Here is a 26545-nt window from a genome sequence, read left to right as displayed (position 1 = left end):
GATTTGCTAATCCAGCACGCTCACACAGAGGTGAGAGCACACTGGAGGGAAAACACTGCATGCATGGAGATACCAGAATTGAAATTACACTGCCACTCCTTCATGCGATCAAAAATCTAATTTTAATTTCCAGTGAACTCTTTAAATTTTATTTTTATTTCTTACTGCAGCAGAACTCAAAGCAATTATGTGCACAAATGTTTAATAAGGACACAAAAGCTTCTAATTACAAGTTTGGAAATTGCTTATTTCTTTTTTTTTTTTTTCATATATAGCAAGGAAACTACATGTAGAGGGTGTGTGCAAAGAAATGTCACACTTTTTACTACATACATTTTGACCCGATACAGTAAATTTCACACACAAGCTAATTTTAATTGTTTTAGCTTTATTCTGCGGTAGCAAAAGAACAGATTCTTACATACAACTGTACTGCTTGATGTGCACAGCCCTTGCAATCAGTAACTATGCTTATGATGCAATCACACAGATTTCTAAGAAATAACTGAGAGACTTGAAACGTGGAGAATAAAAGATGAATTGCAATTTGCTTCGGGATATACAGTAGTAAATGATTTTTTCACCTACAAAATAAATAATAATAATAATAATTATTATTATTATTATTATCATTATAATAATTAAGCATATATTACTATGCTAATTCAGCCTGTTATCCTCATGTGATCTTCTTCAGATGATTTTTATGTTATCCCATTCTAGCTAAAGTGCGAAAGAACAAATGGAAAATTTAAGAGATATTTCATTGTTGGTCTGACCTCTGTGGACCTCTGATCAATCACTCCCATATTTGCTTTTTGGACTTCCCATATCCAAATCTAGCCCTCCTTTCCTGTTATAATTACCTCTACTCTTTGGCGAAGGCTTTCCACTAGATTTTAGATTTGTAGATGTTGTTGTGGGTATTTGTGATCATGCAGCCATAAGAGCATTATTCAGGTGCTGTTCAGATGTTAGATGAGGAAGCCTGAGGTAAAGTCAGCGTTCCAGTTCATCCCAAAGGTTTTCAGTCACTTGATGTCAGGGATCTATGCAGGTTTTTCCACACTAACCTTGGCAAAACTTTAGAAACTTTGCTTTGTGCTTTATGCACAGTACCATCGTCATGCTGGACAGGTTTGGGCTTCTTTGTGCTAGTGAAGGGAAATCATACTTCTACAGCATACAAACTCTTTCTAGGCAGTTCTATGCTTCCAGTTTTGTGGCAACAGGACCATATATGGGTATACGTATACAATTTAACCTTGGTGTACAAATGTAATTCGTTCTGGAAGTGAGTTCTTAGGGTGAAATTTTGTACTGCAAAATGAATTATGCTATAGGAAAAATTGTAAATGCAGATAATCTGTTTCAGCCACCCAAAAATATTACCAATACGAAGCGTATGTAAACTGTATGGCTGCTTACAAAGAACTGACCACCAATCTGAATGCATGTCAAAGGCAACGCTGGTATCGTGGGTTGACTCTTTTGAAACTGACTTTTTTCAAAACTCTTTTTTGACTGACTGGAAAATATTTCGTAAAATTCATAAACAGTTTGCTTCAATTCGATACGAATTTCTTGCAAAATTTCAATTCTTAAGACGAAAATTCGCAAGGGAGAGCATTTATATGCCGAGGTTCCACTGTGTATAGCCACATGCTAGCCAAGTATGTTGCATATAGCAGTGATGCTAATTTTTGCATGTGTGGCTTTCAGGAGGTCAGTAGCTTAAAAAATAGCCAGAACTGTCAATACTATCACAATATAACTGTACAAAATAAAGTGCAAATTTATTTTATGAACATACTGTATTTAAATTTTGGGCCTGTATTTAAATGTGTGGAATTATATTTTGCCTCTTTATTAGAGCTAAAGAAATTTTTTAGTTCTGAACTTTCCACGAAGAATTAATTTTTATTTAGTTTGTTCTCAAGATTCAGGCCCAGTTTTGACCCTATTTAGGAAGCATTAAAGTTTTGATATGTTTACATTTTACAATTTAAATTAAAGTAAATAAATTGGTTTTACAAATCCGTGCACCTAAATCATTTATTTATTTATTTTTAAATATTTTACTCTATTGAATATTACATTTATGTATGTGGTAGTTCCACAAAAAAGTCATTTTGCCCACATTGGAACATGACCGTAAATGCATGCAACCTCACTGGCAGTTAAACCGGTGTGATAACGGAGAAAATTCACATGCTGTAAGATGATCGTTTTTTTATGTTCCCTGACTCAGCTGCACCTACCATTCATGCGTGACAATTTCCTACAACAGTTTTCCTTGCTTTGCCGCATCAGATAAAGTGAATGTCCTCTACATGCTCTTATACACAGATATGCAAGTGACCCAACCTAATCTTATCTATTTACAGAAACACGGGATGATCAGTCAGCACTGAGCCCTTTATAAACCCGGACTAGAAATAACTCGGCCGTCTAAAAACTCTTATTACCTCTTACTTTACTTCAATCTCATTCCATCTTCACACATTTTAAGTCGCTATACAGAACAAATATTTTGAGAGCGGTTTCAGTGTATGAGTCACCTGTTATTAATCTACTTGTTAAAAATACAAGCGAAGGGAGTGAGTTAGAAACAAAGTTTTATTACCATGTGTTTTGGTTTAAACTTGCAATGATGGATGATGGTCCAGAATACAGTATTGAGCTCTTTTACCCAATTTGTCCACACAGATTTTAAAGCATTAATCATTGAGGCTGAGGTTAATTCTTAATGACCAGAACTAAAACAGTGAGCTTTGGCTTGTGAAAAGACTGCAGGCCTGAGGACATGATAAAACCTCATGTGCTGTTTAATTTTCTAAATAAAAACCTGCTCAGTGTTGGTTTTTAATTTGAATGACTATAAGTATTTTAGCCCCTTTTAGTCAAATTGATCGGGTGATGTAGAGAAGACGAGAAAATGTCTCTGCTCTTGTTTTAGATTAGTTGTAGGCCTTCTCATATTTTTGTAAAACAGTAGTATTCAAAATGTACACCATTCTTTTACTCGGAGGTGGTCTGCATGTAATTAGACTACTAATCCAGGCAACAGCCAAATAAACTTGACACGTATAAGCTCTCTGTGGATCATAACCAGAGACAAAGGATGAGCTTATGGAGCTCAAACACAAGAGTGACTTTATAATACATAAAGAAGCTGAGCTCTGGACAGTGGATCAGAAGGAAATAGAGTTGAAATGTTACTGAATCTGTAGTGGTTGAAACCAGTTGAAGATTATAAGAGTCCAAATGGCCTCACACAGACAAAAAATTCTTGTCTGTGCATGTAAGAGTACAAACATGTTTGGCAAGACACAGGCTGATAACAGGCTTGAACTGATGCCCTAAAGATTTATGATTGTGCTGAAGAACTTGTTGTATGTGTGATACTTAACACAATAAACAAAGTATAAACAAAGTATCGCACACACACAATTTGCAAAACATTCTGTTGAAAATGATGCAAAATATAGCAACACACACTTCATAACATTTTTATAATGACATCAGCAGTTCCTTACACATAAATCCATTCCATTGTGCTATTGTCCATTTCCTGATTTGTCACATCTGTATGCTAAGCGAATATTACTTCATGTTATTCTCAATCCATTTCTTAAAGTTGCCCACTCGTGTGTACACTGTGTACAAGCGTGGATTACAGTTTTGCACATCGAAACCAAAGCTCACCAGGCCCAGCAGTTCCCAGATTGTCGCAGAGATGTTATCTTTTGCTCTCCTGTGCTGTGGTGCAGTAGGTAAAAGTATGATTCCCCCTGATCTGGCAGGGCAGACTGTACTAGAACTGATAGGATGCTGTCTCCCACACAACATATTATCAGTAATGCTATTGGCAAACCCTTGTTTAGCATACTGTCTTTCGCACTGCAACACATCGGTTAGTTCAATCGTTCCGGTCTGAGCCACTTGAGAGTGTGTTTCATGCTTTTTTGCTACCGACCAGCCAGTGATGTAAGCCTGGTTCACAGTGAGCTCCCCTCCCTGCAGACGAGGCAAGCACACAGGAGAAATGAACTCGCTGATCCTCGCCTTCTCCACTAGCTTCAGTATAGCTAGGTCGGAGTCAAATCCAGTAGAATCATAGCTGGGATGAACCAGGACCTCTGAGACCTGTAGAGAAGACAGCATGAGATGTAAAGGCTTCAGATCACAAGGAAATTCTACTGAAGCTGTAGGGGGTGAAACCATTTGATTATGAAAATGCATAGCTGTTCAATGCAGAATATTTATTCGGTGGGCTTTTTAAAGTGCCGTGAGTGTCACTGCTGCCATAGTAACGACTTGCAACACAACCAAGAAAACCTTTGCTGGTCATTTCTTTGAGCTCTTTTTAAGGCTTTTTCACTACCATTGAGGAGACACTTCAACAGCAAATGACATCATAATAACAGCATCTACAATGGCATTGCAAATCATCTCTTGGTGGCAGTAGTGGTTGTTGCTATGGCAGCAAAGACAAAAGCAAACTTAAGGAGATGGCACTCAGCTGGTTCATTCTCTCAGTTGCTTGTTTGATGGCGGTGGAGAGCGCTGTCTATCATGTTGGCCCAAATGCTCACAAAAATGGTCACTACACATTCAGTTTCTGCCCTTGTGCCCTGTATATGGGGTACTGTCATCCTGAAAGATACCACTCCCATCAGGATATGATGCTGTGATGTTTCATCATAGGGTAAAGGTGAACACTTTGTACTGCTTTGCAGTGATATTTCCCTCTAAGAGGACAAGTGAACAAAAATTGGTAGCAAATTGCACCCAAAGTGCAACAGAGCCGGCGTAGTTGGAGCACCTAAGCATTAAGTTCTGCTCCATTCTCTCGGTGTGTACCACAAATGCACTCACACACTTGACTCAAGTGACCTTCAGTCCCTTTTTACACATCTCTGTGTGAACATCTGTCTGTGTAATCTGTGTAATAATCTCTTATATATACATTCCTTATATAGCACTCTAATACATGGGCCTCACAGTCGTGTGCTATTAGCCACAATTTCCAATCCCATTTACTGAACTATAAATGCAGGTGTCACTTTAGTCACTGTTGCAATTGATTGAAGTTCCTGCCATCTGTGCTCCAATAAATAACTCTATTTTAGATAAAGGTGGCAAGAGGAAAAGATTTATTCCTTTGAAGTAGAGGTCAAATTAGACCTTCTAGTCATGCCACAGAGCACACTAAGATGCTAATTGTATACTTATATCATGCAGCACACCCTCTGTTTAGATGTATCTGCCCTTTCTATATTTCTGTATTCATCTATTGATTGGTTTTTCTTAAGACACCTCATATGTCTGTCAGTAATTTTTACTGTATATTAAGAATTAAGATGTGGCATTCGGGAAAACATGACTTAATATTGCTGCTTATTAATATCTGTTGTCTGCCTAATTCTAAGCATTCTGCATGTTCAACTTGCGATTTGTTGCTGTCTTTTTGAACGTGTTATTAAATCTTTGTATTAGATTTTGATAACTATAAAATGACTACATTGTAGGCAATACACTAAGCCCTTAGGACCCTACAGTCAGGTCCAAATGTCTGAGATCACTAGGGAAAATACTTCTATTGTTGTATTTTTTTTTTTTTTTTTCATTTAATGCAACAATTTTCATTACTAATTATATTACATGATTAATATATTTGGTACATCCCCCTTTATGCTTTAATGACAGTGTGCACTACAGCTAGCATGGACTTTATGATCCTTTTAGATCAAAAACCACAGAAATTTCATCTGAACGTGTGCTTCATTAGAAGAGATAATCTGACCTTTTGTACAAGGCGGTTAACATTAAGGTCAATATTAAGGTCAGTATTTGCATATATTTAATTAGAGACACAGATAGCATAGAATGTATTCAAGACATTGAACAATATATATATTTTTTAAATAAATTTTATACTTTATTACTGTATGTGTCTTTTCAAAATTCTAGATCTAGAATAAAGAAATACAGATCTTCAGTGTGCTCTCTGACCCCACTGTCTGAGTTCCTGACGTTCCTGGATAAGATTAGATCAAAGTGTTAGTGTGTGAGTTTCTACCTTCAGGTGCTGAAGCCTCTTATTCTCTCCCAGCACTACTTTTAGATCAGCCATGTTGTAGGGTAGTGAGTGTCCAGACTCAGTTACACAGTGTGCTGGCACCAGGACAGCATGCTGGCTCACCAAAGCACCACTGCACACCAGATGCCACGTCTCCTCCATGCTCTTCTCCTGCCAGTAGTCATAGTCATCTGCAGAAAACATGTCCCCTTGTCTGCTGGTTGTCCCTGTAATGGGACTGGTGTGGTCAGGAAGACGGTGGTATATGGCTGCATGCCATGGCCAGTGGGTTTGTGCCAGGTTCTGAGGTTTGGATGAGAGCTTACCACAGACTGCAATGAAGAACAACAGTTTTCATTTCCATTACAGAGAGACTGAAAGCTCTGAGTCAAGTACCTACTACCAGTTTCAGAGATTATGTAAACTGACTGAAATGACTAGTGCATAATGTATAAAGGATGGTGCTATTTAGGCTAAGTTGATAAGAGATTGAAACAGTTACTTTTTGTTATTGGAGTGTAAGGCAACGCCAGTCTATATATTATTATTATTATTCCGCATGCATGTAATCACACATTTGTGGAACATTTTCTTCCCATTTGATCCCATTTCTGAGTCACATCTCTAAATTTAACCAGATGCCCTGTAAATATTCCTGCCAGTTTTTCTTTATGCAAGAAAAAGACGCAAAAGAAGAAGAAGAAGAGGAGGAAATGAATAGTACGCCTTATACTTTTATCTGGATTTGTATTCATTTAGCTATTCCATCCAAATAATGTAGATAATGTATTCATACTTGGTTACATCCCTAGTGTGTTAGGAGCATACATTATAATTTAACATTACGCAAATCTTGCAAATACATGACATTCATAAGTTCAAGTTTCTTGATCAGCTGCAGTTTGTCTCGAGTATAAATTATGTATTCTTAGCTAATTAGCACCAACTGTGTAAAACACTGTAATACGCTTATTTAGCAGTTCTTGGTATAGAACGTACCCGTGTAACCCTACTGTACATGAAAGTATGCCTCTGTTCACAATATATTATCTAGTCCTTTTTAAGATCCTGGGTCCAACAAGTCATGCATTATTTAGCACAGCTCTACAAATAGTGCCATAAATATGAAAAGATTGATGCATCATTGCTGCTAAGCCAACTATTTCGTCTTCTTCTTCTTCTTCTTTTATGTGGGCACATTGTGTAGCATGTAAATAACTAAAAAACCTAAATCTAAGAGAAGAACACAGTTCTTTTCTCTGATAATCTATAGTTTCTATTTATGAGGCAGAGTGGAGTTAGCTATAATACTAGCTAGGTGACTAGCTAAGCTACTAGCTAGCTAGGTGTAAGATTGTAGTTACTGTTTAGTACTGTTTTCCTTGTCTTTACCTTGACCTAATTTCTAAGCTAATATTATTAATATATTAATATATAATATATATAAAAAAAATTTATATATATATATGTTTTATTTTTGGGCATCATATAGCTTGCAGTAGGCTAGTTTCAAGGTATGTCTGTCACATTAGGTTTAGTTACTTGATCAATTTCTTTGTAAAAGAAAAACTGAAAATTTAATCTAATTTTATATCTCAATGCTGCTTTACAGTAAAATGTCATATATTTAGATTTAGAAAAAATTATTTACATCATTTACAACAGGTAGAAGCTTACTTTAAAGTCTAGCTTTGCAGGTTTATGTGAATTTATAAAGGCTGATTTGCATTTCTCTTCTTTTTTTAATTTTAATTTTTGCTTTCAATCAAATCTGTTCCCTTTCTAATGCACCATATGGTATCAGCATCTAGCAACAGCTGATACCTACAGTCCATGGTGGTGTCATTGTACCTATGGCAAGTCTTTCTTCTCTCTGCCTGAATGTGTGCTGCCCCCACCTGGTAAACAGGTAACATGGCGTCCACTCCACTTCCCAGTTTTAAGGCATGTCCGGCGAGCACTTCCAGAGTGCTGGTATAGAGGAGAGATGCACTCATACTCTATGCTTGTGTAGAGGTGATGGAATCCTGTCGGTAATTCAACCTGCACTATCTCTATACTGCTGCTTTCGCTTTCATGAGGCTGGAGGGAGGAGTAGAGCCTGTGAAGTGGACTCTTCCTAGAGAAAAAAAAAAAAGTTTGATTGCATGTTTGAGATTAAGATTCATTTTTAATTAAGTGGTTATTAGTTTCCACGCCATTGGCAGGTAAATAAAGTGGTGATTACTTACTAACTGTCTATCTCAGAATACATAAACAACAATAAAAAACAATAGGCAACGGATATAAAGAGTCTACACACCCTTATTAAAATATCAGGTTTTTGTGACAAATATTAATCACTACAGAATTTTTTCCACCCTCAGTGTGAAATTACAACATATCAAAAATAAAGTGAATCCGAAAACGTTTTAGGAAATAAAAGAAAAATAGAAATACCTTATCTGCATAAGCATGCACAACCCTAAGCCAATACTTTGTTGAAGCGCCTCTTGATTTTATTACACCACTCTTTTTAGGTAAGAGTCTATTATGTTAACTTGGCAATATTTCCTCACTCTTTCTGGCAAGAGCATTTTAGATTCATCAAATTATATGGGAATCTCCTGTGCACAACCTGCAGCTTCAGGTCTTCCCACAGATTTTTAGCTGGATTCAGGTCTGGGCTCTGGCTATATAAGTCAAAAAAATTCGGATGTATGCTTTCGGTCATGGTCATGCTGAAAGGTGAAAATCCTTTTTATCTTCAGTTTTCTAAAAAACACCGGATAGTTGTGCTCTGGTATTTGTACCAGTTCTTTATTCCCTTCACCTTGATAAAAGCCCTAGTTTTGTCTGAACACCACCATGTTGCACCGTGGGCATTTCTGCATCAATCCTTACTTTGGAAATTATGGAATTATAATACTTTTTGGAATTCATCAGACCGTAATACATTTTGTCACGTGGTTTGGAGTAATTTTGTTGAGCTTGGATGTTTTGTGAAAGAAAAAAGAAAGGGCTTCCCTCTAGCCGTCCTACACCGTAGCCCGAACATGAAGAATATGAGAGATTGTTGTCACATGCAGAGAGTAATCAGTACTTGTCAGATATTCCTGCAACTCCTTCAATGTTGCCGTAGGTCTCTTGGCAGCCTCCCTGGTAAGCTTCTTTTGGGAAGATTTTCTCTTCTTGATCACTGTTATGCTTCATTTTACATGGTACTTTACATCGTACACCATCTGTTTTGGAAATTCTTTTATACCGCTCCATTCTTTTATGAGATCCCATATACGCTTTGTAAGCTCTTCGTGTACCATGGCTTCAGCAGTTACATGAATCCAAGAAGATGTGAAGACAAGAAACAGCTGACCTTTAGTTGGGTTTAATTAGAATCATTTCATTGACAGCTGTATGCTAATTACTTTTAAACACGAAACACATCCCTAATTAATTATTAAATAAAATAGTGTGCACACTTATGCAACCTGGTTATTGAAACTTTTCCCTGCTTTTCTGTTTTTCTCTAAAATATTGTTTTTCACTTAATTTTTATTTTCATATGTTGTTTGTAGTTTCACATTAAGGGAGGGAAAAGTTGACATTATATATCTTGGTTTCATTTTTTCTTCACAAAAACCTGTCATTTTGTTAAATTTCTATATCTATAATATTTATATATATTTACCTTAATGGAATTTGTGGCTTCAAGACCTTCTGTCGCACTAGCTTTGAAATCTTTGGTTCCCGACAAGCTGCAACACAGCCACTGGAACATGATTGTTCTGGTTTGGTAAGAGGGAATGACGCATCGTATTGTGATATGTCAAGAAGATATATACCTTTAATACACTGTGGCTGCCTGCCGCTCCAGGTTCCATCGAGCTGGCATGTTCTTTTGGAGTTTCCACTGAGGACATAAGAATTATTGCAGGAAAATTCTACGCTCTCTATAACACCGGATGAGCCGATAATCTTTAAGTATCCGTGATGTAGCTGTGATAACGGGGGGCATTGTTTCCTTATGACTTCTGTGTCTGTATTTCCAAAAAAACAGTTGAAAAGATGGGTTAGTACTCACTGATGTGCTGATATGCTAAGCTTTTGCACGACAATATGTGCAATAAAAGACAACTGAGTGTTGTTATAAGACGTAATCAATGACAGAGTGGTGAGATGTGGCCCAGTGTGAAACACAGTTACTGTTAACCCAGAAGTTGTTATTGTTTCACAATACCAGCATTTCCCAAATAGATTTATTGCTCTTGTACCACAACTCTTTGTCAAAGAGTACCAATTTTGTTTATTAATTAACTTGATGTCGTATTTTTAATCTGGTTATAGTAGAATTTAATGCTGTGGTACATATACAAGAAAAGTTCATTTCTGTTAAATTTTCTTTCCCCCACCAGCCACAAAATAGTGCAGCTTGTGATGCTAATGAGTAATCAGAACACACACACACACACACAAAACAGATGCAGGAATCAAGCCTCAGAGGTGCCAAACAAACATGCTAATCACTAAGCCACTGTAGAAGAGAAGACACAAGAGAAGAAATGATGGTGGGAACAGGACAAAGGATCTGGACCATGAACCAGGACAAGGAGGCATTTCTGCTTATCTGTCAGTACAGTTAACCTGCACCAAAATCACTGACCTAACAATTTCAACTGCAGTACATCCTCAAATTTGAGAAAAGTAATAATGAAATGTGCATTATTGTCAACAAACAAGCATGCAGAAATGTAATTAATCTGGAATTATGTCTGTATTACCTCTGGTGCATGTGGGAGCTGTCCCACTCCAGGTGCCGTTGGACAGACACAACCTCTGTGAGACTCCTCTAAGCTTGTAAGGTTTAAAGCACAGGTACCGAACGCTAGTGGCGATGTCTCCGTTGTCGTACAGCAGGAAAAGGTCCCCATGAGCAGGCTTCTGAGGGGTTACACAGCCAGATTCTGCTTGTTTCAGAAACAAGGTGCATTTATGAGTAATGACATGCAGTATATCAGGGGTTCTCAAATACCTTTAACTGTAATATAAAATCCAAAGAACAGATTCATTTTATTGAACATAATCCAATTGAAATCTTTGCCTCATTAGACAAACCTTTGGAATTTACATTTCTGGCATTTGGCAGATGCCCTTATCCAGAACGACTTAAAATTTATCTCATTTTATACAACTAAGCAATTAAGGGTAAAGGGCCTTGTTCAGGGGCGCAGCAGGGGCAACTTGGTGGACCTGTGATTGGAGATCATCACCATACGATCAGTAGGCCATCATCTTAACCACTAAGCTACCATAGCCGCCTTCACAAAATATTCTAGGAGCTATAAAGCTTTTTATTTTAGAATTTTTGTTTTGTTTTGTTTTCTTGATGTTTCACTTAAATCCATATCATTTGAATGTCAATTATAGTGACAAATGACAAACTTATAACTATAATATTCAAGTCGACATTATTTATAGGCCAACACTATACACAGAACCCTTCATGTTTGCACTTTACAGATTCTGTAGATCCTTTCTTAGTGAATGAGGACTGGATTAAACCCATTATATTTGAATAACCAGTTAAAAAACTACAAGATTTCAATAATAAATATAATTTAAAAAAAGGAGGACTGTGATTTCCAGCACTATAACCTTAAAAATTATTTCCATGTATGATCTCACACACACACACACACACACACACACACAGTCACACAAAAAAGGGTATTATTACTTGCATAATTCGGCAGATTTACCCCATTCACATGATCACAATGTACACTTTCATATTTTCCACCTAATCAGCAACACTCACTGTTCTCACACTGTAGACCTGTGTAACCTGCTGGGCAAGCACAGCGGAAAGTTTTAACTGTATCCAGTGAACAAATACCGCCGTTCATACACGGATTGGGGTTGCACACTGCAAAGACAAAAATCCAAGCTAGTGAGGAAATACGCTATGTGTTCTGTAAGAAAATGACACTCTTTGGTTTTAACCAGACACATAAATACCTGTGTTTGTAAACTGCACCTGAGAGTTCCTGAAACGTAGCAGAGAAACCGTCATAATTATTATAGCCGTCTGAAACGAAATGGATATGCAGCGAGTTTCCTGAGCTCCTGATTGGTGGCGGGATTTTGTCTCCACAGTATCGGCCGATCAGAGGCGATTGAATGCTGTCGCCATCTCTGAGCTCTACAAAGTCGTAGCGACACCGGTGATCAAACTCCAGATTAAGCATCGTAAACCTGCAAGAGATGCAAAACATTTCTTTAAATAACGAAGGAATTCTGTAATAAGTGAGTTTGACATTATGTCGTAATCCAAAGGGGAATTGCCTGAATTCCATGGCCAACCCATTGCTGACTTGGAGTGTCCAGTCACATTTGGCATTGACTGGATAAGTCTCCAGGGTCACATGACCTTGAGGCCTCCGTATTACTTCTCCACATGCTGAAGGAAAAACAGCAACATGAACACACTTTGGCAAAGACAACGAAATCTTTTTTAAAGAAAAATCACGGTTTGATTATAACCAAAGCCCTTTAGCATTAAAATCTGTGCCAGAACTCACTGAGACAGTCCCCGCCAGACCATCCCTTTCGACACTCAGTGCAGTACTTTCCACTGATGTAGAAATCATCCTTTGCCTTCCATGTGCCATTATCACATCTCTTACAGTTATCAAACACACTGCAGCCTGTGAAGAGGAAAAGAGACAAAAAGGCAGTTTGTGCTACATGTCAAAGAGGACATTTGAGTGCTTCTGTTACGAGACAAGACACCACTAACTTAGAATGAACAGTCACTCTCAGAGTGACACAGGTCAAGGCCAGGTCAAAAACAGGCAAAGGTCAGTCAAAGAAAAAAAAAAGAGAAACAGTCAGAGAAACGCGAAAAGGCATAGCAATGTCACAGATGGTAGGAAACTAAGCATATACCTCACTCCAGGGCACTGAAACACAAAGGCTTAAAAAGAGGAGAACCAAAGACACCAAAGGGGAAAAGTGGAGTTCAATTAAAAGTCCAGTGATTGAGTGTCAGTGGTTACTGGGAGTCCGCAGTGGCCAAATTTTCAGCCGCTTCGAAACAGTATCTTTGACATTGCAGACTGTGTCTAGAAGATTATTTCCATCATTATTTCCATCATTCAGAAATATGAGACATACTGAAAAGTTTTTAGACACACATCACACATTATTATATATGTCTTTTAAAATGTTAATTTTTACTGTTAAAATGTGGGCATATACTATTGAACATTTATGTAAGTAAGGAAGCAATGTTTGTTAAATAAAATGGTGGACTAGTAGCAAAAAAGTATAAACTTTGTTAAAAGTGGGTCAGTGTATAGATATATGCAGTATAGTCTTAGGGACATGTGAGAAAGGAGGATTTAAAATGAGTAAAAAAAATAACAGATAGATAGATAGATAGATAGATAGATAGATAGATAGATAGATAGATAGATAGATAGATAGATAGATAGATAGATAGATAGACAGATAGAGCAGCTTTTTTCTAAAAGTGTTGGTCTGATTAAAGCTGATTAGATCAGTTCCCACCCTGCCATATACCCAGCACTCAGCCAAGACTCAGTCATACCCTGGTGGATGATACAGGGGTCACACTGGTGGATGTCGTTGCGGCAGCAGGGCACAGCGTAACCCACCCGTGTCCTCTCAGATGGACACTTACAACGGATCAGCTCATACTCGCAGCAGGACCGACACATGGCATTCCAGTGAGGACCAGGACACTTATCCTCCTGCACTCTGGACACTGAAAACCACATACAGAATAAATAGTGGGTATACATTTGTTAAAAATTGTGAAATAATTTGTTTAGTACCTGTTTTCCTTCCTGCTTTGTCCTGAAACTGAACTGATATTGCAGACATATCATTTTCACAAATACATTGGTCAGGAAAAGAGTCGTGACTGACCGAGTTATCATTTGCTAACTAGCTGATTTTTTCCGTCACTTTTATTAAAGTAACGTAAGTATAAATAGGTAATTTACTGGAAGGTACCGGTAATGGAAATCTACAACTAGACAGCAGTTAACATCAAACCATTTTTTGTTAAAACAAATGCTGCTCTGATCATTTTCATCTAGCTCTGACCCCAGCAGGGATTTACTCAACTGAATAAGGATTGAATAGAGACTTTCATGTTTGGTGAAGTTCGTTTAAGAAAAGGATTGACTGGTTAACTTTACAAAATTAATTTGAGTGTCAAACTGTCAATAAATTGTTAGCTGCCTTGGTTTAGACCATCACATCATTCACTCACGTTGGCTTGCTAGTTATACTATCGGTACAAGGAGCCAGGCATGACTATAATGATTGTTTGTTGTTTTGTTGAACATCCCACATGTTCATGACTTTTTGGAAGTGCGTTATGTTCAGATTCCATTCCTGAACACAGAGCATATAATAAAACGCTGTTGTTATGTAAAAGCAACAGCTCTCACACAGTATACTAGCATGTGTAACATAGCTGCAATGTTGTTGCATGTAAATAAAACAGATCATCAACCATCCTGTCTAATTATTCGTATCAGTCATTCCTCACCTGTCAGGAATGTTGCTGTAAGCATTATTACATCATACACATAAGAGGAAGAACATTATGATTGTATAGCTGCAGAATTTACATTTGAACGACTTCATTTCGTTCATTCAGTATCTTCAGTCATCGGTTTATCCTGACCAGAGTCATGGTGGATCCAGAGCCTATCCCAGGAACATGGGATGTGGGTGTGAGGTGAGAACGCACCCTGAATGGGACTCAAGATCATCATGGGACACCACACACACACACACACACACACACACCTCCCAACATCTACCTACCAACATGTTTTATAGGTGGGCGTAACAACCAGAGGAAACCTGCACCAACACATGATTGGCTCAGGATCAAACCAGGGACTCTGGGAGCTGTGGCACTGTAATGCTATTCAATGAATTTAGCCCTCATTATTCATAATTACGGATCCTATTAATTAACAAGACCAAAAGTGTTATCTTCTTCTGCCAAAAAGTATCATTATGTGTTAAAATAAAATACATCTAATGGCATTTTCAAATAGATAGATAGAAAGTTTCTCTAAAAAGAACATAACAGAGTTCCTTTAAACTTTAAACCCCAACAGTTTTGTTCCAAATCACATTTCCATCCATCTTTCTTGGCTTACAGAACCGTTTTCTGCTTTTCTCATTTGAAGAAACAACATCTTGGCACAGAAAGCATTTAAGCTGCTGTGGACCGTATCATGGAGCATGACCTTGGATCCTGCTGTGACTCCTCCCTCCCCTCTCCACATACATCTGTATACTGCAGAGCACATTCATCATCAAGCAATGACTAATACTCAATTTTATGGAGATCTGGACTCTTTTTTTCCCCCCTCATACAGACAGCAAGATCAGGCATAAGAAGAATGGGTTAAGAAAGAAAGACTTGAAGAACACTTAAAGAAATCACTGAACCATGCACAAGTACACACAGCATCATTTCCTGTGGAAAAGATTTCTAAGCTGCAAAAGAAAAGAACAACAATAAACTGTTGTTTTTAAATTGCTCTTACCATATGGCCAGGTTATCACTGAACAGCAGAACTGAAGGGCACATAAGAAAAGAGGTAGAACAAATGATTGCTGTTTGTGTAAAGAAAGCATCCAGAATCCTCTGCTTATTATGAACAAGACCATTCTTTCTCCAAGGGCGCTACTACCTACTATTAATTTATCTTCCCACAGACTCTCTCATTCAGTCACACTCTCTCATCCAACTCTCTCTGAAGCACACTGAAAGACTCACCACTGAATTGCTGCTGTGACGTAATGGGTCTTTTGAGAGACTTTGATTCAGAGCAAGACTCTTTAACCCATTCTCTCAACACAGCCATGTATGCCGTGCTGCCACACACACACACACACACACACACACAGCTAGTCATACACACTTACAGCATGGGTCATAAATGAAAAATGAAAAACTATATTTCTAGTTAGGTTTTTATTTTTGCAAAACATAAGTTTTTAAAACAAGAAATAGACATGTAGGTGCCTCATATGTTCCTCATATGTTCCATCTAGCAGTTGATTACCAGAAGAATGAAGTCAGAAGAAGGATTTCCTGTTTGTATTAGCCTGATATCACCAAATGCATAAGTAAGCAAGTTGTTTATTTTCACTGGGATGACTGTATATGACCGCACTAAGGACTAAAACATCTGACTCGTTTGTTTTGAATTACCATGGACACTGAGTTTCCATGTTCTCAACTGCTCCATGCTCCAGTCCTTCTGTCCTAAATGGATTCACAAATTGGTGTTGCTTTAGAATTACAGCATTTAAATAATATTTTTCGCTCTCTAACATTTCACAGATGGCATACTTCGCTTCATGTTATGTTTTGGTTTGCTTTTGGTCTTACTGATTTGGAGATATGAACAGCATATGTTCTAAAGGAGCTATGGGTATAAACAATATGTCTGTGTAGCCGGTGTGCAAAGTTTAGGTTCGGCTAAAGGTGGAGCTCATTTTACAGAAATGTAAACAGACTGAAGCCAAACATCCAAATGATCTTTTTTGCAATACATGGTACATGACTATACCAGAGATAATTATTTGAGTATTATTTTATTATTTTATCTCAGTAGTGTTGAATTATTTATTCAGTTTTGTCCAAAGGTGTTAATTATCCTTCTTTTAATGTTCTACACTGTGGCTTGTAGTTAGGCAGCTAGGCAAAATCTGTACGTTTATACTGATGTTTATTTATTCTGTGCTTGTTCTTATAAACCATTTCTATAGTTACACTGTACTTGCACAATGCTTGTTGATGCTCTGTGTTAGAGGATTTAACAATGTGTAATTGTTGATTCGATGTCGTTTTCTGTGTAGAAAAATTTGTTTAGTGTCTCCAGGGTCAGTATTGGATTCTTCTAACGTAAGAAATTTTCCAAGCTACACTGTCTACTTTATTAGAGAGAGAGAGAGAGAGAGAGGAGAGAGAGAGAGAGAGAGAGAGAGAGAGAGAGAGAGAGAGAGAGAGAAAATGATTTATTAATCATAACAAGAGCTTGACTCATGGACATTCCACAAAAAAGTATGACATTATTGTTTCATAAATAAACATTGCTACAGTAGTGTTGTCAAAAGTGGTATAAGAGAAATATTATAATACACTTGCAGGATGTGCTGCGATCAACCCTGCTTCACATCAGGCCTCTATCACATCACATTGTCAATGCGTATTTTCCTATAGCGGCACTTCCTGTTACTTAAAGCATGTACATAGTTTGCATACACATGATAAAATATAGCAATTTCCCTGCTGCTGCATTGTGCTAACTGATTTATGGTCAGGATTAAACAGTATGATGGTGCATTATAGGTGTTTTTTCTAAATGACCTACACAGGGTGAAGTGTAAGCGTCGGTAAATATCAAGAGTGAAGAGATAACATTAAACAGATCCCGAAAAACATTATTGAACAGTTAAATAACTAACTCTGACTTATGACAAGCTGTTATACTGGGAAAGCTGTAAACTAATTGCCCATGTCACAACCAGAGTGCTCCCTTGAAAGCAACAGGAAAGATTTTAGCACATTTTTCTTAAAAACCATGAATATCTGAAATCAAATTTGCCTGACTTCTAGGACAGTTATATTAAACAGGGGTCATATGCTATAGATAAGATGTAGCTTCATTTGGATTTATGCGACATTATTGTGAAATGCTGCCACTATTTCAGAACAAATGTCATACAGTGAAACGTTCTGGAACGATCCGGGAGGTGAGAGTTTCTCTAATATGCAAAATATCAAGAAAAAAAAAAAAAGAAAGAAAGAAAGAAAAGGGTAAATGTCATAGCTGAGCTGCATTTATTGTGAATTAACTATATCTCTCATATACTTCCTGGACAACATGGTAATATTGTAATATTGAAAATTCAGTGAAATAAACTTTTATATTTACAGAGCTGTATTCAGGAAAGCAATTTTCTGTGCATATCTTGGACTAAAGTACTATATTCTGGCCTTGAGCTCTGGTCAGCTTCCTCCTATTTGTCTCAGACATGTCTGCTCAAGCGTAACAGCCTGCATGTCAACACAAGCAAGACGTGCTTCAGAGTGCTGAAAAGAACCCGGGGGCTGCACAACACAAGACCTATTATCTTATATTATTATCACAGGTGGTTTGTGTATTACAGAGTGTGCTACAAAACAGATGAGCCACAGGAAAGATCTGTATCCTTCAACACTGTGGACAGACCCCATTTCTTTGACTAACAGTATCACAATTAACACTGAATTTTGAAAAAAGGAAGGTGCAGGTCTGTGATAACCGAGCAAAATAAAAAGACGATTTTTCTCAGTCTAGAGACTAGACAAGCATACCGGGGCTTGTATGTACCTAGTGGGCTAGCTAATAGAGTTATGATTTATTGTACAGAATCCTGGCTGGGAAACAGATTTGAAGATATTTTATAAAAGTGGTGGGCCACATAATGGTGGTGGGATTTATTTGGTCTCAGGCTCAATTCAGTTTAGTTTAGGTGGCTCCTCGGGGCAGCAGAAAGTGATAGAAGTAAATACACTGCCTAGCAATAATGGCCTGAATGCCAGACACCATTGCCATGCCAGATTAAGAGACTGTTCCACCTACAGAAGTCATTTTTTTGGTTTGTTTGTTTTTTCAGAATCACAGGAAATCACACTTATTTTCCCATTCTGAGGTTTGATGTGAATATTAACTGAAGCTCTTGACCTGTATGTCTATGATGCTCTGTATGGTTATCTGTATGCATTGTGCTGCTCCCACATGATTGGCTGATTGCATAACTGTGTAAATGAGCAGATGCTCAGGTGTTCCTATTTAAGTGGACAGTGGTTGTGTGTCAGCCTATATTCCCAAGTTCCCATGAAACTTTAAACAACACCGAAAAACACTCCGTAACAGAATTTATGTACTTTCTCTGCATGCCCTGTTTAACCAGCAGACTGAATAAAACAAAAGAGTAATTAAAGTAAATAAAATAAGTGTGCAGCGTTTTCCCCTCCTCGTTCCCTCACTTCTGCTTTCATGCCACATTTATCATGTAGGAAAATGCCTCTTTCACACAACACACTGCTTTCACCTACAGTCTATTCGACGCAAATGAAGTAATCACTTTTCTCCCTGTGGAGTCATTTGCATAATATGAACTTATTAAACTGGAGGTGATATTAGAAAGCACTTCCGCCAATTCCTTTTTAACTTTAGCCTAATTTACTTGTTGAGAAATAAAAGTCTTTCAGTGTTCCTTTCAGAGCAGTTTACTAACCATTTATTTACACAGTTTGTGAAAGAACCCAGGAGCCATGACGTCTACAGTGTAAAGGCAGAATTTGCTTTTATCCAAACTAACAATGAAGCTACAAATCTCTTTACGTTTACATTTACATTTCTGGTATTTGGCAGACGCCCCTTATCCAGAGCGACGTACAAAAGTGCTTTGAAGTCTCTATCAGTGTGTACATCAACAACATGTCTTCTGGGTTAGTGGTTTGCAAGTTTGTTTCACACCTCAGGGGTTGGGGGTCGATTGAAAAAAATTGATTCTTGCCTCTGTTTGGATGTGCTTTAGAGGGTTCCTTTCCAAGTCCAAAAACAACATGTGTTGTTGATTGACATCTGTGGTTACTGTGATTGTCCATTGCAGTGGATTGGCACCCTGTCCAGGGTGTCCCCTGCCTTGTCCCATAAGTCCCCTGGGAAAGGCTCGAGGTTCCCTGCAACCCAGTGTAGAATAAGTAGTACAGAAAGTGGACTGAAAAAATTCTGGAACATAATTTATTAATTTTTTTTCTCCCTCGGGCCAAACTGCAGCTTTTGATCAATGTTCTAACTTTAATACATTTCTGACTCATAGTGTGAGTCATCACACACACACACGCACACACACACACACACACGCACACACACACACACACACACACACACACTATCCTTGTGACATAATTATTAATGCCTCTAATTAAAATGAAGCTATTCCAATACATAAATCTAACCTTAACATTAACCCTAATCATATTGTCTGATCATTTTTTGGACTTTTTTATTTGTTTGTTTTTTCTTGTTTTGTTGTGTGTTTGTTTTTTGTAACTAAACTCACAGGGCACTGGTATCTCATTCAGGGTGTGTTTCTGTGTCACGCCTAGTTTTCCAAAGATATCATCTGGCTCCACTGTGACTCTGACCAGGATACAGTGATTACTGAAAGAGTGAAAGGGTTAGTGAATGAGTGTAAAAAAAAAAAAATCACTAATCCCCATGGTTACATTTAATCCCCACCAAGATATAAAACAACATACATCCACACATATACAGTATACACAGATCAGGCATAACATTATGTTGGTCCCACTTTTGCTGCTAAAACAGCCCTGATCCTTCGAGGCATGAACTCCACTAGAAGGTGAGCTGTGGTACCTGGCACCAAGACGTTAGCAGCATGTCCATAGGCCCCAGATCGCAACTTACTGGGCTTAAAAGATACTTACAGGACTTAAAAGATACTTTTCACTGATACTGACCACTGCAGACCGGGAACACCCCACGAGAGCTGCAGTTTTGGAGATGCTCTGATCCAGTCGTCTAGCCTTCACAATTTGGCCCTTGTCAAACTCGCTCAAATCCTTACGCTTGCCCATTTTTCCTGCTTCTAACACATCAACTTTGAGGACAAAATGTTCACCTGCTGCCTAATATATCCCACCCACTAACAGGTGCCATGATCATCAGTGTTATTCACTTCACCTGTCTGTCACTGCTCATAATGTTATGCCTGATCGGTTTACCTAGAAGGCTTACATTTTAACATTTTGTCAATCCCTTAGCAGCTGAGGATATAAGTCACCTATGTGAGCACTGGCCATAATTTTTCCAAATTTTTGTGTCACCATCAGGAGTTTCAGGATCCGTTTCCTTCTGTTCAGGATCCCATAGATCTGATGTTTTAGCATTCCTAGGTGCCATTTTGTGAATGTTTTGCAAAGTTGGCAAAACTGGCAAAGTTCTATATTTATGTAATATTTTTCAGCGTGAAATTGTACAGAGCTGAGTGTCGAATTCATTGCAAATCATCAAGACCAACTGCCGTTATCAAGCAATGCAGCCATGTTTACATAAAAGGAAAAAAAGAAAGAAAGAAAAGAAAAATCATAATTCTTGAAGAGTTAGAATTCTTGGAATTAAGTCTAACTTTTTCAAGATCTCTAACACTGCCACCTACTGTATCATGAGGGTTTTTCTTCCCCAAATCCTGAATGTCCACCAGGTGGCGCTCTGTGTTAAAGAATAGTCATGAAATAAGCCATGCTCTGCTAGATTGTGGATGTTTTTCCTCGCTGATAAATTTTGACTTGTCATTAGAAGTGAAGTTTACAAAACACCACTTAGTTATGACTAGAGGAACATGCTGCACCTATCGACCAAAACCACAACCTAACATTTCTTGGTATTGATGAACAGGTTTGGTTTTTGCTATGGAGTGGTCTTTTTGTCTCCAATAGTTAAACATTTGTCTTTTAAGTCACATTTTGTGGCCTGAGATGGAGAGAAATTGTTTTAAATTGTATTCTTTTAAGGAATACAAAGCATGTAAACTCCCTTTAGTTTGTGCCTCAGGGAAAGCTTTAATGGTTTTCTGTGAAAAACCATTAGAGGGTTTTAAATAATAGTCTTCCCAGTAGAGAGTCCCCCTTTAGAAGAAGAGTATACTTTAGAAATCCTTTCGTTACCCTTTCTAGTCTAAAATTCTTTTTTAGATTTTTTTCTGTGATCCAGTGAAATCTCATAATTTTACAAATGATGACCAGATTTCATATTTCATAGAAGACATATGGAACCACAATTGCGTTTTATATGAAGAATCCAAACCTAAACAGACTGAAACAGTTCATTCCTCTTACCTTAAGGAGTCTATTGTTGAAAGAGCTATATCTAAATAAAATTAAATTGAATTAAATAATAATCCTAGATATTTTCTTCAGATTAGAGTATGATAAACATTGATTTGTTCTATACAGATATGAATATGGCACCTTTAAATGTTGTGTTGTTTGTACCTTTATACCACAGCGATGAATTGTCAAGCCTAGGCACTCTTAAAATATGGTATTGTTTGTATATTCATGGTTTATTCAGAGCGGATGATGCACATAATCAAAATCTGAGGGCAACAAACGTTGTTGCTTAGCAAATAAAAATATCTAATCATCGATATGAAGCGTTCTGTAAGGCGATTTTCTTCTGAAAGGGCTTTCTAGCATCAAACCCTAGTAACTGTCCTTTTGTCTTTTCTGTGGCTTCTCAGTAACATGATCATTTATTTATTTATTTATTTATTTATTTATTTATTTATTTTTATAAAATTGTGATCTTTGGCAATTAAAACTGTGTAATTTTAAATTAATCGGTTCTATAATCTTTTCTAAAAAGCACCCTTCATTTCCCTCTACAATTCATGTACATCAATAAGATGCGAATTGAATCCCACAATTCTTCTTGACCTTTAATCATGTCCTTTTCTGTGTTTTTCAATTTTCCTTGTTGTGTAATATATTGCTTTGTAATGATGCTACCATACATTAAACCTGATTCTTATACAAAGGAGTACAAGCGCAATCAAAATAACAAACCATCACATTAATCCTGATTAAACAAGTACATATACTTGAAGCACACAAAGCATGTTTGCCAAACCCTCCTCACGCCTTTCCATCACCTGCCTTGCACCTTGCACTGAGGAATGTTTAAACAAGGGAAAGTGGGTATGTTCAATTCCCTTAGGAGTGCACCCGCTTCCTCTTACATTAAACCTTTCTAAGCGTAAACTGACACAGATATTTTAGAATCTTAGTGAACCTGAAAACAATAGTTAGTGGAGTCTATAAGCCCAGGCAGGAGTCATTGTGATGAGCAACACCCCCTGTGGAGGTCAATGCGTGCCACACTTTCACTGCTTCAAACAGCAAACATACCTTCCCTTCAGTGAGACACAAAAGACAACATGGGGAAAATGCTAATCGTCCGCCCGTCAAGCCCCAGCAAGGCTACCTGCTCCCTTGTCAGTCATCCAGTCAGTATCTTTTCTCTACATGTACAGTTACTTTTTAATCGTGAAACACATTCTCCGTTATCCTGGATTAATGAAAGGATGTCTGTTTAAAAATGGACTTATGTGAAAAAGAATTCAGCCAGCCTCATAACAACCTTCATTCAGTCCAGCCTAATTCCCTCATCAAACCACTGATTTGCCTCCCACTAAGACCTGCACCTTACACTAAGGAATGTCCTTACTGGGGGGTCTTCCTTTCTGTAAAGGTTGTCAACCCCCCCCCATCCCTAGCCCTAACTTCCTCCCTGATCAAACCTCACATGTCCTTTGCATCTGCAAATAACCTGCATGTCATCCTTATCAATAGAGCAAACATGTAGCTTCATTCCAACCTCTGCAGTTGCAGTCCATGAGCCCAGTGAGGAGTCATTGTGATGGGCAACGACCCTTGCTGAGGGACAGTTAATGCGTGCCACACTTTCACTCCTGCAAATGGCAAACATACCTTCCCTTCAGCGCCGCACAAAAGGCAACAAGTGGGAAATGCTAATCGTCCACCCGTCAAAGTCACACAAACCTGCTCTGCTGACTGTCATGGCTACAGGGACGCAGGGCTACTGATGGTTCCATTTGCCAGCAAAGAGAGACATCCTCTGAGGCTCAAATGGTGGCCCAGGATCCCAGAACAAAAGTTTTGGGCCCCAGGGATGTGGATACATTATTAGTATGCATGCCACTGTGTTCTCCCGTTGACTTCTGCACTGGTGACAAGAGCGAGAACCAGTCCTTTATTAAACAATGGGGAGCTTATCTCATTCATCAGTGAATGTTCCTTTATGTATGCATTCAAATGAATGTTATCTCATTACTGCTGCATGTCCATATTTCTGCCAAACATTGTTCTCTTAGGTTAGAAGGTGTTGTGTAGGTTACATCTGAATTTTTGATCTGAATTTTGGAAATGAAGAAAAGGGAGAATTGAGCCAACGAGTATGGTGAGGATTTAGTAGTATTTAACTCCTGACTGTGGTTCAGGTCAGAACTCTTAAGGGTTCTAATAGGATAAAATAAACCTTAACCATAAATTTGAACGATTTTTGCAGGAAATGACATGCTGACTTTTGTCCTAAAAGACACCCGTAAAACAGATATGAAAGTGGAAAAGGGAATATGAATTTGTGCTAATGATTATTTCAGATATAGTCTATCAGTTTATATATTCTTACACATATTATACCGCTCTACATGACAGCACTGGGGTGAACATACAGACTAATTCATTGTGTCATAGCCCCTTCACAGGCTCATAATCAAATCCCCCTGTACCCCGCCTTGCACCCATCCCACCCCCAACCCCATCTTCTGGGGGCCATGCAGGGAGAGAGGCAGCACGTCCTCCATTCAGGCACACACCGCCATCCACAAAAGCAGTGGTGACCCAAAGCCCATCCGTCACGCTGCCGCCCCCAGTGCCTCCGCCACCCTCTCTCACAAAAAAAGAAGGAACAGGAGCAGCACTCACTCTGAACAGCCTTCCATGGAGCTCAAAACAGCCTGAACCAAGCAGCGCTTTTGTCTTCCCCCTTTGAGGCCCCTGTTTACAATACAGCCGGGCAGGAACAGAGAGAGATGGGAGTGTCCGAGCCCAGGCAGCGGACCCTCCTTCGCCGGCCCTTTTCGCTCTGGTCACCAGCAGCAGCTCTTGTGTTGCACTCTCTGAGGGGCTTGCCTGGCCTGCCCCCTATTGCGCTGATACCGTAACAATAGACTGGTGTCCATTCACAGCCACACCGTTTGGCCATTGCTGGACCTAAAGCGTCCACAATGCGTCACGCATTGATGTTGAAGAGTCTTAGCTTTGAGATGAAAAGTGCTTTTGCCGTGTGTGACATTTTTTGCTGCATTACAATGAGGAATGGTTTCAGAGTGAAGGGTTTTGTGTTACTATTCCACTTGTGTCACTGCTGCTCTGACACTTGATTAAAATTCGGCACAAGTATTGAAACTCAGGATACATGGGAGTTAAGTTGACTGCTCCTGTCACAAGGCACCATTGTGATACGTTTGCTTGAGTTGTCTTTGCTTCTCTTTCATTCAGTATACAATAGCTTAAGGACAGTATCTTGTATAGCCCTTAATGTAAGACCAAAAGAGCTTAAATTTATACCATATCTAATGTCTTATTCTTTTTAACAGGAACATTCTGTTCTGTCCTGAATTATGAGTTTGGCTGACTTGAAATTCACCTCACGCAAATTAGAAGAGTCTCCTCAGTGCTAATGTAAACAGCCGTGCATGGGAACATTCTGGGATTCTGTCGTCCCTTTCTGTAATCCCTGTGGCGAGCAATTCAGCCGGCATCATGCCCTCAACTGAGCGGGCATGTGCCACTAGGCCAGAAGGGGCCACAACCTCAAATTACACTGAACCCCAATACAAGAACCCCACTGTGCTGTGCGGTGAATCGAAAGAATAGTGGCACGCACTCATAGTGGAGGTTGACAATGAATCTGTGTGCATATGTGTGTATGTGTGTTTGTGTGTGCGTATGATTGAGTGAGTGTTTATGAATTAAGCACCCTGGGGGAAACGTTTGATTGGCTGGTAGGGAAATCCAGCTTGGCCCCTTTTCACAGCCCCTCTGATTGAGCTTTCTTCAGGATTTGCTATGGTTGTCTTGTCCTGCTGCAGCTGTCCTATAAGGGAAAGCAAGCATAGTGAATAGGCCAGGCATGCTGGGAGTAAAGGTAACATAGGGTCGAAGGGCCTGTATTATTCGGTATTGTAGGGCATGACGTCTCTCATTAACTAATGTTATTTGGGAGAGTGGGAGAGAAAAAGTGCAATGAATGAATGAATGAATGAATAGGGCTGAGAGAGAGGAATGGGACATGAGAGAAAAAAGAGAGACAGAGAAAAAAATGGAAATTAACAGTTGCTTATAAAAATATTGAAATTAACAGTTGCTTATAAAAATATTGAAGCTGTCCTGCATAATTAGAGTTATTGCATGCATTTAATGAGCTGAATATTTGTGTGTGTGTGTGTGAGTGTGTGTGTGTGTGTGTGTGTGCACGCACACATCATGTTTGCTGGAGGTCGTAGTCCAGCGTATGCCCTGCAGGGCTACATGTTGCTAGGCAAAGTGTATTGGCTCAGTTGGAGGTAGATACACAATGCTACAAGGCCCATTGGTCCTGATGAAAATAAATGAGGTGCCAGGGCATCTGTGACATCCCGGAGCTCAAAGGGAGTCTCTCAGTATCCCTTCAATCTGCCATTTTGAATTATAATCTGAGAGCAAAGGCCTTTTATTACTTTATTGTGTCACTTGGGAACAGGGTGCCTTTCATAAAC

At 38.6% G+C, this 26545-nt stretch overlaps 1 protein-coding gene across 2 annotated transcripts; it reads right to left on the bottom strand.

Annotated features, from left to right (window-relative positions):
• Positions 1-175: 175 nt before the first annotated feature.
• Positions 176-24802, bottom strand: pamr1a (peptidase domain containing associated with muscle regeneration 1a). 2 transcript variants are annotated; one of them, XM_058381277.1, is made up of 12 exons: positions 24711-24802; positions 13674-13850; positions 12643-12768; positions 12407-12521; positions 12099-12316; positions 11880-11987; positions 10843-11025; positions 9907-10101; positions 9753-9819; positions 7984-8204; positions 6086-6417; positions 176-4149 (listed from the first exon to the last, which is right to left on the bottom strand). In XM_058381277.1, coding segments are annotated over exons 1-12 (2286 nt in total). In that variant the 5' UTR covers positions 24712-24802; the 3' UTR covers positions 176-3606. The 2 variants fall into 2 exon arrangements, with proteins under 2 accessions (XP_058237260.1, XP_058237259.1); XM_058381276.1 differs by lacking the exon at positions 24711-24802 and adding an exon at positions 15664-15920.
• Between the last annotated feature and the right edge of the window lie 1743 nt (positions 24803-26545).

Source organism: Hemibagrus wyckioides, linkage group LG27 (genome assembly GCF_019097595.1).
Source record: "Hemibagrus wyckioides isolate EC202008001 linkage group LG27, SWU_Hwy_1.0, whole genome shotgun sequence".
Classification (NCBI taxonomy): domain Eukaryota; kingdom Metazoa; phylum Chordata; class Actinopteri; order Siluriformes; family Bagridae; genus Hemibagrus; species Hemibagrus wyckioides.
Note: the sequence above shows the minus strand (reverse complement) of the source record. Positions and strands in the feature narration are given on the sequence as shown.